The sequence below is a fragment of the Hemicordylus capensis genome, chromosome 2 (assembly GCF_027244095.1).
Source record: "Hemicordylus capensis ecotype Gifberg chromosome 2, rHemCap1.1.pri, whole genome shotgun sequence".
In the NCBI taxonomy this organism is placed as follows: domain Eukaryota; kingdom Metazoa; phylum Chordata; class Lepidosauria; order Squamata; family Cordylidae; genus Hemicordylus; species Hemicordylus capensis.
Window position 1 is genome coordinate 367,918,345 of NC_069658.1, and position 13,514 is coordinate 367,931,858.

The 13,514-nt window shown below is 41.3% G+C and overlaps 2 protein-coding genes across 6 annotated transcripts in view; one reads left to right on the forward strand and one right to left on the reverse strand.

Moving 5' to 3' along the window:
• Positions 1-13,514, reverse strand: part of DOCK2 (dedicator of cytokinesis 2) — a 422,720-nt gene that overhangs the window by 126,484 nt on the left and 282,722 nt on the right. For all 4 annotated transcript variants that reach the window (XM_053294951.1, XM_053294952.1, XM_053294953.1 and 1 more), the window contains one exon: positions 1,381-1,479. In XM_053294951.1, the coding sequence (XP_053150926.1) occupies positions 1,381-1,479 (99 nt within the window). The remainder of the gene's footprint in view (positions 1-1,380; positions 1,480-13,514) is intronic.
• Positions 3,324-13,514, forward strand: part of INSYN2B (inhibitory synaptic factor family member 2B) — a 136,599-nt gene continuing 126,408 nt past the window's right edge. For both annotated transcript variants that reach the window (XM_053294955.1, XM_053294956.1), the window contains exon 1: positions 3,324-3,508. The gene's annotated coding sequence lies outside the window, so the exon portion shown is untranslated. The remainder of the gene's footprint in view (positions 3,509-13,514) is intronic.

A 13,514-nucleotide genomic window follows, 5' to 3' on the forward strand; every position in this document is an offset into this window, starting at 1 on the left:
GTTACGTCTCACCATATTGTTGATGGGAGAGGCACTCTTTGTCTGGATCCTCCGGTGAGACCTGTCCAGTATGGTTGGACCTCTGGCATAGCTCTCACCTTCCTCAGAACACGCAAGCCCCGCAACCATGCCAAGGTAGTGCCTCACTAGGGGTTGTTGTTATTAATTTGATTTCTATACCGCCCTTCCAAAAATGGCTCAGAGCTTTAAAATAAACCAGTTTCGTTTTTAACTGCAATACATTGAGCCAGGTCTCACGATCAGTGAGACCCGGTTTGGGGCGCTGAGCAGGGAGAGCGGGCTACGCCTGCTCTCCCCACACACGAGCATGGCTGGAGCCCTGGGCAGCCAGATCGGCCGCCCACAGCATTGCTGGCTTTGTGACGGAGCCAGCAGGGGCTGGGAGGAGCAGGGTCCAATTGGCCCCTGCAAGCTCTAGCATGCCCTGCATGCAGGGCATGCTTGTGAGACCCCCAGAGCCAGGAGGTGGCTTTTCACCTCCCCTCCAGGGGTCTCCTCATGAGTAGCTGTGGTGCGCAGCCGCACCGCAGCTAATCACAATTTTAAAAACGGGTTTGCGGAGTGCTCGCTCTGCAAACCCGATTTTAGGGTCGGGCTACTTAGGTGGGTTAACCACCTGGGAGCCACCAGGCTTGCCTGTGAGCCTGGTGGCTCCCACAATCAGGCAAAATCAGGCTAGGCTCTACTAGCCTAGTAGTAGAGCCTAGCCCAATTTTGCCTGATCGTGAGAACAGCCCCAGAGCCTTAGTTTTCTCCTTGGTCTACTCAGGCTAAGTGCTATGGTCATGCTATTCAATGAGGCTATTCACACGCATGTGCAAAACTGGGCTAAGGGAGCCCAACCCAGTTTTGCATGCACATGTTTACCGCCAGGATTGGGGCCAATCCCAGCGGCACCATGGTGGCAAACCCTCCTATGAAGCCTCTCTTTATAATGAGGTTAAGGGAGCAAGTGCAGTGAAATGACTGGAGTTCCGGGGGGCAGGGTGATGCGTCCTGGCACCCTAACCCTCAGAGCTGCCGGCAGCAGCCAGTGCTCATCTGGGAGGGCAATCCACCCACCCAGGGAAGGCAGAATGTTCATCTGCAGGGAGGTGAGCTCTTTAGGGCTTCCTCCCCACAAACCCTGTAGCCCTTTCTCACTGCTTGTGAGAAAGGGATCAATATGGATAAACTGGTAGCTTTGGTTTTCTGTTCATAAGGAAATGAAAGTGTTTCTTGCAGACTGATAACAGTTAGACTGTTGGAGGCTATTACTATGGCTTTTGGAAGTTTAGACTATTGGGAGGAAATTGGCTGGGATAAAAGAGCAAAGGTTTTGGGGAAAACCAACTTGCCCACATTTTCATGGCAACTTACCACTAGCTCTGAGCTTGTTTGAAATGTTTCAATGTAAGAGGAGTAATGTTGGTCATCCATTTGGTTCAAGATTGCAGTCATGCAGGCCACAAAGCGACTCTACAAGAGAAAGAAATTGACAATATTGATATGTGCATCTAGGTTAAGCTGCCTAAGGAAACAGAAGTACACATTCGTACTGATTAGAAAGTTAGACATGTAAAATCAAGTTTGATGGCTGGAAAGCAAAAAAGGTGCTTATGCAGCATTAACTGCAGTTTACAAAGATCCCTAAAGTTCAAAATGAGTAGATACTGCATAGTGACAGGTTCAGTTCAGACATAACAAGAAACCAAGGCTTTTCACTCTAAAAATGAGCTTCTGTGAGCTGTGGGTTGGCACACTCCACTTCACTCTTTTCCTCCTCTTTTGCACGAGGAGGAGGAGGGGGAAAGCTTTCACTTTGAAGTAACATATTATACCAGTTGCACATTATTATACTAACACAATTGTGATTTACTTCAAATCACAGATAGGGAACAAACAAGCATCTAAATCATGGTTTGAACTTGTTTTGTTTACCCTAACTGGGATTTGAAGTTAGCCACAGTTCCCAAAGTTTGTGGGAATGCAGAACTTGGGTTTCCTTCAAAGTAAAAACTTGTGCACTGCCCAGAGCCGTTTGGATGGGGTGGTATATAAATGTAATAAATAAATAATTAATAATAAATAAACAAACTTCTCATCTACCTCATCCTCTAACATGTGAAAGAGGAGGAGAGGAGAGGGCATAGCTCACAGAGGCTCATTCATGTAGTTTCTTGCTGTCATGTCTGAAGCAGCCCCACAGAGTTTTGCTATAGACGCGATTTCATAATCCAATATTGTGATATTTATTATTATTTTAAAATCCTTTAGAAACAAGTTCTTGAGAAGTACCACAGAGCAAAGGAAGTTAAAAATATTTCCCTGGAGCTTTTTTGAATGAACCTACAACTTTTAAGAAAGAAGCTGTTGCCCAGAGAAGGCGGGCGGGCGGGGGGGGGGGGAGAGACTCTGTGTGTCAATCCTTTAAAAGCATTTACATTTTGAATTGTCTATTGGCGTACACCGAGGCTGATTTGGAAGAAAAAAGTGAAGCGTAGAAAGAAAGAAAGAAAGAAAGAAACTGGATAGCTAACAATGGAAAATTAAATTATTTCCTTGTAACACAGTATCTAAAGTCAAAGGTAAAAAAATAAAACCTTTCCTCTGTCCTTACATTTTTTGTTACTTTACACACACATTTTAAACTTCAGAAGAATAAGGTTTGCATCCCTAATATGTCCTCAGTGACATGCTATTTAAACCAATTTAAATCTTCTATGTAAAAAGCAAGCCACCTTTAACCTGGTATCTTAAGCACCCTTAACTTTCAGTTGACTGAGCTAAAATCAAGAGTTCTTGATTCCAATGAACAGGTTTTGAACTATTTGAAGGCACTAGGGAAAACCTGATCTTTCTTCAGTGACACATGGAACAAAACGACTTAAGTTTTTAATACTACTAGTGAGAGTTTCTTGCTACATTTTTATATGATCAGCTTATTAATTTTTTTTAATGCTAGAAGGTAGCACACACATAAACACACAAAATAAAACTCAAGATAGGGACATCAACAAATCATATAAGCTCCATACAAAACCTTAAGATCAGTTTACTGGTCTTTCTAATGATTCTTCAGTCTTAACAGTCAGAAGTTCATTTTACATATACAAAAGGTCTGAGAAATCAGATTTCATCCTTTATTGTGTTTTTGCTGACAGACAGAGCAAGGTCACAAACATCACTGTAAACTATCCGCAGTTTGACATACCCAACCATTTTGCCTACCACTTAAAGCAAGAAAAGATGCCTCTTTAACTTCAGGTTACAGCCACTAGAGGTCTTTTTTACTTTCATATGGAAGCTTCTGTTCAGTTGGTGCTGCTTTTTTATTTATTCCTACGTGCACAGACCCAGTACACCTCTGGCATATAAACAGTGAAAATTATAACATATACGATTACTTATTCCTGCTTTTGGGCTAACATTTGTGCTACTCAGAGCTTTGACCATCTGTGGAAGACTAAAAGGAGATATTTCCAGCAAGTAATTCCAGATCTTTCAGGTAAGGATATGTGTGGCTTTTGTTACTGATGCTCTTCCCAATAGGAAATGCTTAAGGGTTTCCCCCACTGCTTATAGTAGTTTACTTTCATGGGCAAATGTTCCAAAGTGCATGTATATGTGGGAGAATGCAAGCTGCCTACCTGAAAGAACAAGCTGCATTCTAATTGTGTTGAGACAAGCTTTGTTATCCAAATATCCTAATGTTTAATTCTAGGGGCATAAAGCACTGCTAGCATAAACTGGGCAATATTTCACATGTAAGCATAACTTGTAATTCTGATGCTTTTAACTGTATTTAAAGATTGTTCCAAATGTTCCTGCCTCTTCCCATCCCCGAATGATTTTCAGTAATCTCTTGTAGAGTGAGCAGCATTTTTATTACTCCTTAACAGAGGTACTTACCATTCAGTTGAATCACACATTATTTTAGAAAAGTCAATCTATATATGTTAAAGTGAACTTTCAAAACCCAGCTAGCTACAGCTAGCACTGTAGCCCCGCATGTTTGCATAGACTTCACAACCGCAAATGGGAACAGTGTGAACTAACGTATGACATGTTTTGTTTGATTAAAACAGTTCCGTTGCCAGTAAGCTAAAATTATAGTTCTGCTATACCAGTTTTGAGTCGCTGATCAATGGGGACAAGATTGTAGAAGGTTTGTTGCTGAAAATCCATACCTTCACTATGCCAGTAACACATAGTCAATTGACCTGTGGTGGTGGTGGTAGTAGTAGTTTTGTCTCCCATGTGGGATTCTTTATGCCACAATAACCATCTTCCATTTAGTTTTGAGATTCACCCCCTAGATCCCATGACTTCACCCTGTTTTAATCAAGCAGCCATATACTGCATGCGCACTACAGATAGCCAGGTAGAAGGACTGATTTCCAAGTTACCAGGAGTGTCTGAGATATTTTTCAGAACATCAAAAACTTGAGTATACTTCAGGACTGCACAATTCTGGCAGCTAACTGAGAAATGGATGAAAGCAAATCTACATTATGCAAGAGCCCTGGACTCCAGACAGACATTGGCTGCTTTAAAAACTACCCTACACTAAGCCCACCCACCCCCACTCTTCATTTTCTCTTTATTGCTTATATAACCTGGCAGGAAGCATAAGATACTTTCTGCAAACACAGCCACAAAACAATTGTGATGTGCACTGTGTTTTTTAAAGCCACTTTAAACTCAGGAATGAGAATTTTTATACCAATACACCAAATAAATAAATAACTAGGAGCCATGGAGATGAAGTTGTTCAAGTGGAATCTTGACATGTCATTTCAGCTCTGCTTAGCCTTGTTAAAAATGTGTCTAATGAATCACTGCGCTGATATGCATGATTGAAACTAGGTCAAACATGTGTAAAAATAAGTGTAATCACAGCAAACACTTGACTGATGGGGGAGTTCTTAACCGAATGTTAAAAGAAAGAAGTCTGTTCAGAAGACACCATGCTATTACCAATATATGCAATCAATAATGTGCATACATTTAATGACTGCACGCACAGCAGTGTCCCACCATCTGATTGAGACCATAAACTCTATGCAAAACAATGTCCATTAAACAAATTGGCTGACAATATTTGAAAAAGATGTAATACTGCTAGATGGAGGGGGGGGGAATGACAAGGTAGATATTAGAGTTTATATCTATTAGTAAATTATAAAGATGAAGCAGGGTGTCAACGGAAAATGAGATACTTTTTCAGCACATATTTAAAGCCTTCTAAACAACAAATATATTATGATAAGGTGATTCATTAAGACTCTGAAAAACACTAATAAAGAATTGGCTGGCCTTCATGAAAATACTGCAGTATCAGAAGAAGAAAAATAATATTGTCTAGAGATTAAAATGAAATAAATAGGAAGTGACAAATTATCCATATCATAAGAGTAAACACAGCTTTGTTAACTATAAGAATATGGATGTAAAATGTGTATGCCACAATCCCTAGGAGCTGAATATGCCATTGGGAGGGAAGCCACAGGGCTCTACAAAAGGAGATGGCAACCTCCAGCACCTAGCAACCAAAATCTCATCATACTTTACAACACCAGATGGTGACAGGTTGCCGTAGTAACTTCAAATAACATACAAGAGTCACATAAATAAAAGAAAAGCACTAAAAGAAGAAGAAAAAGTCAGGACAGAGTGTGAATAATGAAGTTGTCTATCAACATAGATCCAGTACTTACATGGTTAATCTTTGGTGGCCTTAACCAGATGTGTGGCATTAACAATATTTGTGGATCTCCTGTTATTATTCCACCCATAGTGCACACGCACACGCACACAAACCCCATAACAAAGAATCATCAGGGAGAAAAGCATGTCCTACTTTCCTAACAGGAGGTAGTCATGGCAGAGGGGAACTCCACACAAACAGCAATAGGTCCAAAATCTGTGAACCTGGTGTAGAATCCAAGCTAAGAAGAGTCGCAAAACAGTGGGGATCTCACCCACCACCATCACCACTGCCTTTTGTTTGCTTTTGGAGCAGGGACATGATCTACCTGTGTAAAACCCCTTGGTAATAATCATGAGGCACAGGCAGGTACACTTCTCATATATAATATAATACAAAAGCCTAAATATATAATCCTATGCATTCAAATGAATGAGCTGTACTAAGGGTTAAGACAGGCGCAGTCCATAGGCTGCAGTGTTTGTTGTGCTAAATGGAAATTTCTATCCAGTTATGATTATTTGTATAGCACTATCTGTGTACAGGGTACTGTACACAGCACAAAGGCAGATCTCTGCTCTGAAGCATTTGCTATCTGCTTCCACACTATAGAATGAGCTCTGTAAGTTACCTTCAAGTTTATCATGCAAAGTTGTACTTATGTACAGCATCCCCAAGAGCAAGCCACAATCCTGCACTGACATGATCTGAAACCCGCCTCATGAGCACAGCGTTCATCTCTTCAAACAAATGGTCTAACTATGAAGAGCAGGGGAGGGTTTCAGAGCACAGCTGAGCAAGGATGGAACTTGTGGGCAGAGTCTTGGGGATGCTATATGCGAATACAGCATATATAATTAGTATTACTAGTATAATATAATTAGTATTATTATAGTATTACTATTATAATTAGTATTACTATTATTTATATGCTGCTTTTCAACAAAAAAATTATCAAAGCGGTTTACATAGAACAAAACAACAACAACAACAACAACAACAACTGAACAGGGCTTATGTATTCCAGTAAGAATAATGAATAATAAATAATAATAATACAAAAAATAAACATGGGGGTAAGAACTGAAAAACTGGGAGATAAGAACACTATTGTGTTGCTTATACTCTAAATACTGATCTCCATCATTATGCATGGGGAAAGTTGTAAAATAAATTTGGAACAATAATTTCCTTAATTAGCAAGTTTAGATTTTAAATAAAAATAACAATTCCAGTATATCACTTCCCCTACACAGTAATCTGTCTACATAATCAGACCATCACATATAAATATGGGCAATGAGTCATCACACTCATATTTGTCACAGTTTACCAGCATATGTTCCAAAATAATAAACTCCATCACCTCCAAGAGATTTGAGATTTTATTTTTATACTTCTGCTTCACGTCTTGCAGGTCACTAGAGCTGTAGTCTTGTCTTTCATAGGTGACTGGAGAGCTGCCTAGGTGGCCCCATTTGCACATCTTACTGACAGCTTGTCTTTAGATTGAAAAAGGCATATATCAGCTTGCACTTGGCCCACTATTTTCCTTGCATTCTAGGGACCATCAGAGCTTTAGCAGAATTTTAAAATGATAAAATTTACCCGCAGGATTAATTTAATGGGTCATATAAGGACATAATTTGAAACAAATAGGGGAGGGGAGCAGCAGTAGCTTGTGTTCTGAGATTTGGGGGCTGCGGCAGGAACTATGATGGGTTATAAAAAATATGGTGCTGTTCTCATGACCATGAATTAGCAGCTGGGTCAGAGGGCTCCATCCTATCCAGCAGCTGTACCCAGGCCTTTAACAAGATAGGAGGAAAAGCCCTCCTACCATGATCATTGCCGGTGCCTTCAACCTTGTTTTTAATGCACACCCGACCAAAAATGGGAGCTTGCACAGCTCCCAAGCTTTGGGAGGAGATTTTTCCTACCCTATTCATAAGTATGCAAACTAGTCTAGACTCCTCCCAAATGTTTTTTTAGGTGAAAAAGGTTCAGAAAATAAAGCTGCTTTTCTTATTACCTGAGTGTAGCCTTTCATTTGCAATATGCATGTATAGTCTTATTTACAGCATGCAATAGAACAAGCAATGCCTTTAACTTCTACATGGTTCAGTTACAGTAGGATCCCCCTTATATGGTTCAAACAACCAAAGCTCATAAGAAGGCAGACAAGGGGTGGCTTCACACATAACACGGGGAACCACCAGTTCCCTGTGAGTGTGTGCTCCCAGTGCTTTCCGAACCCAGCAATGGCTTATCCTGCAGCATTTCCCTCGGGCAGCCCAATGTCTGTAAGCAATTTCAACTCTAGGTTGCAGATGTCAAGTTGTCAGAGGGAAGTGCTGCAGGATTAACTGACATATATGTGTTTGGACATGACTGGTGCAGAAATAACAGCTTGCACCAGGAGGGTGTACACACAGGGAACCGGTGGTATATGGCAGTTTTACTTGCCACATTACATATGAAGCTGCCCAGGGATATGACAGTGTGTTTCTCTTGGATAGTTGCCATATGTACAGTTATTGGCAGTAGACATAAGTATAACTCCTTCCATTCCCACAATGCAATTTCAGTCTCAGGAGCGACCTGCAAAAGCTCTCCTGAAATTTGTCCTACCAAATGGCAGTTTCCCCCCTCTGAATATCATGCTATTTTGTTATTCTATTATTGTTATTTTAAGTTTAGGAATGAAGCCGAACAAGATGGAAATTACTTTTAATGAAAGAATGTAAGGCCTGCTCTTTCTTGGCTTCTTTGACTTTGAACCCATTCATGTGATTCCTTTAAATAATCTTTTCTTTTTCAAGTTAGCCAAGGCTGACTCGCACTCAGTACTGAATTCAAGTCATTTTTATTTATTTTTATATTTCTGTTCTGCATTTTGTCCTGGGACTCCAAGTCCATTTACAAAAATCTATAAAAGCATCATAGCAAAATTATAAAAGCACAGCCATACATTAAAAGCATACAAACAATTTTAAAATGACAGTTAACACTGCATTTTAACTCAAAGAGAAAATGCAAGATATAAATCACTCAACCAAAGAAATCACCCATAGAGGGAGACAAAAAGGAAGCATCTAAAGACCACCCCAAGCCTTCCATCAACTTTCAGAGCAGTAAATAAGATGTTCCTTAACTGTCTACAGAATGAATAAAGAAAGTGTCTATCTCCACCAAGGTGGCATTCTATAACCTAGGGACAATAACCAAGAAGGCCCTGTGCCAAGTTCTAGAGGTGTCTGCATGTGGAGCAGATGATCTTGCAAAGTAGGTAGAATCACTTTGGAGCATTTGGTCTTTCAGATACCTAGGCCTAAAATCACGCAGAGCTTTAAAGGTCAAAAGCAGCACCTTGAACTGCATCTAGGAACACTTCATTCAGAATTGCAATGATTCCAGTTTGCTCTTGGGTGCAGTCTTTCAGGACTGGAATTATGTGTTCACTGTGTGTGGTTACTGGACAGCAACCTAGCACTGCATTCTGAATGCTTTTAATGGGGAGTGCCCACACAGAGCAGAAATCTAACCGGTTGTGACTGAATGCCTAAAGTCAGTCTATCTTCAGCTTAGGATGCTGTGTTGGTCTTCATGTGACCCCTTCAGCCTATAGGCACCCAGCTACATCAGGCATGGCAGACTGGACCACAACTAAAAGGGTGGCATGAACAAGCACTCATCACAAGCATTCAACAAAGGATTGGCTCGATTGCTCACCAGAGCAGTGAGAATCTTCTACTAGTCAAATGTTTAACTGCTACCTCAGTATTAATCATGAGAGGCAGACCATTATTGCATCAAAATACTTAAATAGAATGCCTTAAAGGAAGCACAGTAAATGGTGTTACACAATTTCAGTCATGTTTTTCTGTAGTGAAAGATTGCAAGTCAGTAAGTTGCTTGAAAGAAAGATCACAAGTTTTTCTTTTAAGAAGGAATTTGTTTTGGTTTGGGAACAATGCATCAGAAAGCAGTCAGGTTCCTAATTAAAAATATTTAAGTCTGAAATTCAGTCCATTCAAAATTTATGGTACAATTGGGTAGCTAGAGTTCTCCATTGCACTGTTTACAGTAGCCTTCATACTAAGGAATTGAAACACTAGATTTAAATATTCCCTTCCCATCTTGCTTTTAATAGACGCAGCTAATATAAAGATAAACTGAGGTCATTCACAGGACCTTTGAGAACTCCAGAGAGGGTGGAAGGAAGGGAAGGCAAGGCAGGAGAGCACTTACCTTTCTCCCAGACAATCTGGTGTGGTCTCAGACCTCATGGCTCATAGGCCCACACAACCCGTGCTTTTGCAAGCCACGTGGTGCTCTGGAGGGTGGGAAAATGTGTCCAAGCTTCCAAATATCCCACAATGCACCACATAAGCATGGTACATTGAGGGAGTCATAAGAACATAAGAACAGCCCAGCTGAATCAGGCTGAAGGCCTATCTAGTCCCGCATCCTATTACACACAGTGGCCCACCAGATGCCTCTGAGAAGCCCACAGGCAAGGGCTGAGGGCATGCGCTCTTTGCTGCTGTTGCTCCCCTGCAAGTGGTATTTAGAGGCATCTTGCCTCTGAGGCTGGAGGTGGCCTATAGCCACCAGACTAGTAGCCTTCAATAGACCTGTCCTCCATGAATTTGTCTAAGCCCCTTCTAAAGCCATAGAAGCTAGTGGCTATCACCATATCCCATGTCATAGAATTACATAGGTTAATTATGAGCTGTGTGAAAATCCTTTTGTTGGTCCTAAATTTCCCAACATTCAGTTTCATGGGATAGCCCGATTCTAATGTTGTGAGAAAGGGAGAGAAAAAATTCTCTGTCCTCTCTCTCTACTCCAAGCATAATTTTATACACCTCAACAATATCTTCCCATAGTCACCTCTTTTCCAGACTAAAAAGGCACAGATGCTGTAGCCTTGCCTCAAAAGGAAGGTGTTCCAGACTGCTGATCATCTCGGTTATCCTTTTCTGCACCTTTCCCATTTCTGCAATGCCCTTCTTAAGATATATTGACCAGAATTGCAAGCAATACTCCAAATGTGGCCACACCATAGATTTGTATAAGGACATTATAATATTAGCATGTTTATTTTCAAACCCCTCCCTAATGATCCCTAGCATGATCCCATTGCCTTTTTCATAGCCGCTGCACACCGAGTTGTCACTTTCAAGGAGCTGTCCAACATGACCCCAAAATCTCTCTCCTGGTCAGTCACTGACAGCTCAGACCCTGTCAGTGTTTATGTTATAAACCGCCCAGAGACATGAGTTTTGGACAGTACAGAAGTGCATTAAATAACAAACAAACTAACTAACTAACTAACTAACAATTGTGAAGTTGGGTTTTTTGCCCCAATATGCATCATGTTACTTACATTGAATTGCATCTGCCATTTTGTCTCCCACTCACCCAGTTTGTAGCGATCCTTTTGGATCTCTTCACAACCAGTTTTGGATTCCACTACCCCAAATACTTTAGTGTCATCTGCAAAGTTGGTCACTTTGCTTCTTGCCCCAACTTCTAGATTGCATATGAAAAAGTGAAAGAACACTGGTTTCAGTGCAGTTCCCTGGGGAAGCCCACTTCTTACTTACTTCCATTGTGAAAACTGTCCATGTATACTTACCCTCTGTAATCAGGCTCTAGGCGCCTGGCTCTGTGTCTGCTCAGGCTGCGTGTAGGCTGAGCATTCACATTGACTCTGTTTACCCTTTTATCAGTCTCAATCCCAGCACTTCAAAAGAACAGCCCTACCCACATAGGGCTGCCCAAGCCATAAAAGCAATGGAATAAAGAGCCCCTGGTGGCGCAGTGGTAAAACTGCCGCCCTGTAACCAGAAGGTTACAAGTTCAATCCTGACCAGGGGCTCAAGGTTGACTCAGCCTTCCATCCTTCCGAGGTCGGTAAAATGAGTACCCAGAATGTTGGGGGCAATATGCTAAATCATTGTAAACCGCTTAGAGTGCTCCGGCTATAGAGCGGTATATAAATGTAAGTGCTATTGCTATTGCTATAAAGCCATGTATGTTTCAGCCTTATCCATGCTTACTCAGAAGGTCACACTGATTTCAATGGTACTTATTCCCAAGTAAGTGTGCATAGGGTTGCAGCCTGAAGTCATTGATTTCTTTGGCAGATGTTTGCTCTGTCTGCATCACAAGTTAACATGCATCTCTTCCCCAACCCACATCCTTCATTCATTCAAGTTTTTGCTCATGCCTGTCCCTTTTCCTTATTATAAATCCTTTGGTGTCCATTAAATAAGCTTTCATTAGATTCCAGAAGACAATCAGATAGAAACTGTCAAAAAAAAAAAATCAGTGAGCAGAAGTCATAGGAAGTATACCTCACTATATTACTTGTCACGCATGCAATGTTATGTTATGTCTTTGACATAATGCGGAAATTTGGAATTAGACAGCCTACACTAAAACATAGTAACAAAACACATCTACCTAGTTATATTGACCTTTTAAAAAGTCAAGAGTTCATCATAAACCTATAAAAATTATGTCCTATATCGTATCCACACAAACTAACTAGAGAACATATTAGATGCACAGGCAAATCTAGCTAGGCTATTGTGTTTGTGTTCATCATTCCCCATATGTTCACTATGAATGTCTATAGGGTTAGTTCATTTAATAGTTGGGACCAGAAAGGAAGAATTTCAAAGCGGGGTGGGGACAAACAAATACAGGTGGGAGGCAGAATGGCAAGCAAAAGCAGCTCTTCTCACAATAATTTCTACCATAGACGTTCTACCAAGGCTGAACAGAAATGTTCAGCCATGCTGGTCTGGTTAATGTTAATTTTCATGAAATGTTAGCATAGCAGGGGGGGAAATTGATTGCAGGGACAGAAACGAGCTTTGAAAAAGCACTGCAATGCCTATGCACAGCTACTTGGGAGAAAGCCTTACTGAGTTCAGCGATGTTTTACTTCTGATAAAACATGCCCAGGATCAGGCTACATATCCTATGGTGACTCATATTCCACTTCAGGGATAATCAGCACCTCAGAATTGGTCTCAATTTTTCAGCTGATCCAAGCTGACTCTGGGTGTGTGGACGAGGTGGTGGTAGCTTGCCTATTATGCCGTTATGTTTTACCTTTAGCCAAATAAGCTTTTCTCGTTGTTTATGTCTGCATAAGGTACCTTTTCTAACGTCGAAACCAGTGGTAGCTGGTGAGGGCAGAGCTGGGGTGCCACAAGAGATACCTTTAAAAAGTGATTACCAGCTTGCAGTTGACACCAGCAAGCCACGGCAAGCAGCATCCCCACTCTGGCATCCTGTGCAACTGCTGTTACAGCTCCAGCATTACCTGGCCTCTGCTGACCATGCAAATGTCCTCCGCACATGCACAGAGGCCAGGTGAATGCCAGAGCCATGGCAGCCACTAGGCAAGATGCCGGACAGGGTGCTGTTGCTTGTGGCAGCTTGTAGGTGCCAGCTGCAAGCTGGTAGTCACTTTTTACTGGCCACCACTGGTCAAAACTCTAGTTGATGAACCACTGGTTCTACATTTATTATATTATTTTTTTATTATTTATTTACACAGTCAGACAGGTGTTATTGACTGGTTTGTTTTATCCAGACATCGAGTCCTTCCCAAGGACCTAGGATGGCTGAATTTTATTGTCTATTATTATTATTATTATTAACATTTTATATCCCGCTCTTCCTCCAAGGAGCCCAGAGCGGTGCACTACATACTTAAGTTTCTCCTCACAACAACCCTGTGAAGTAGGTTAGGCTGAGAGAGAAGTGACTGGCCCAGAGT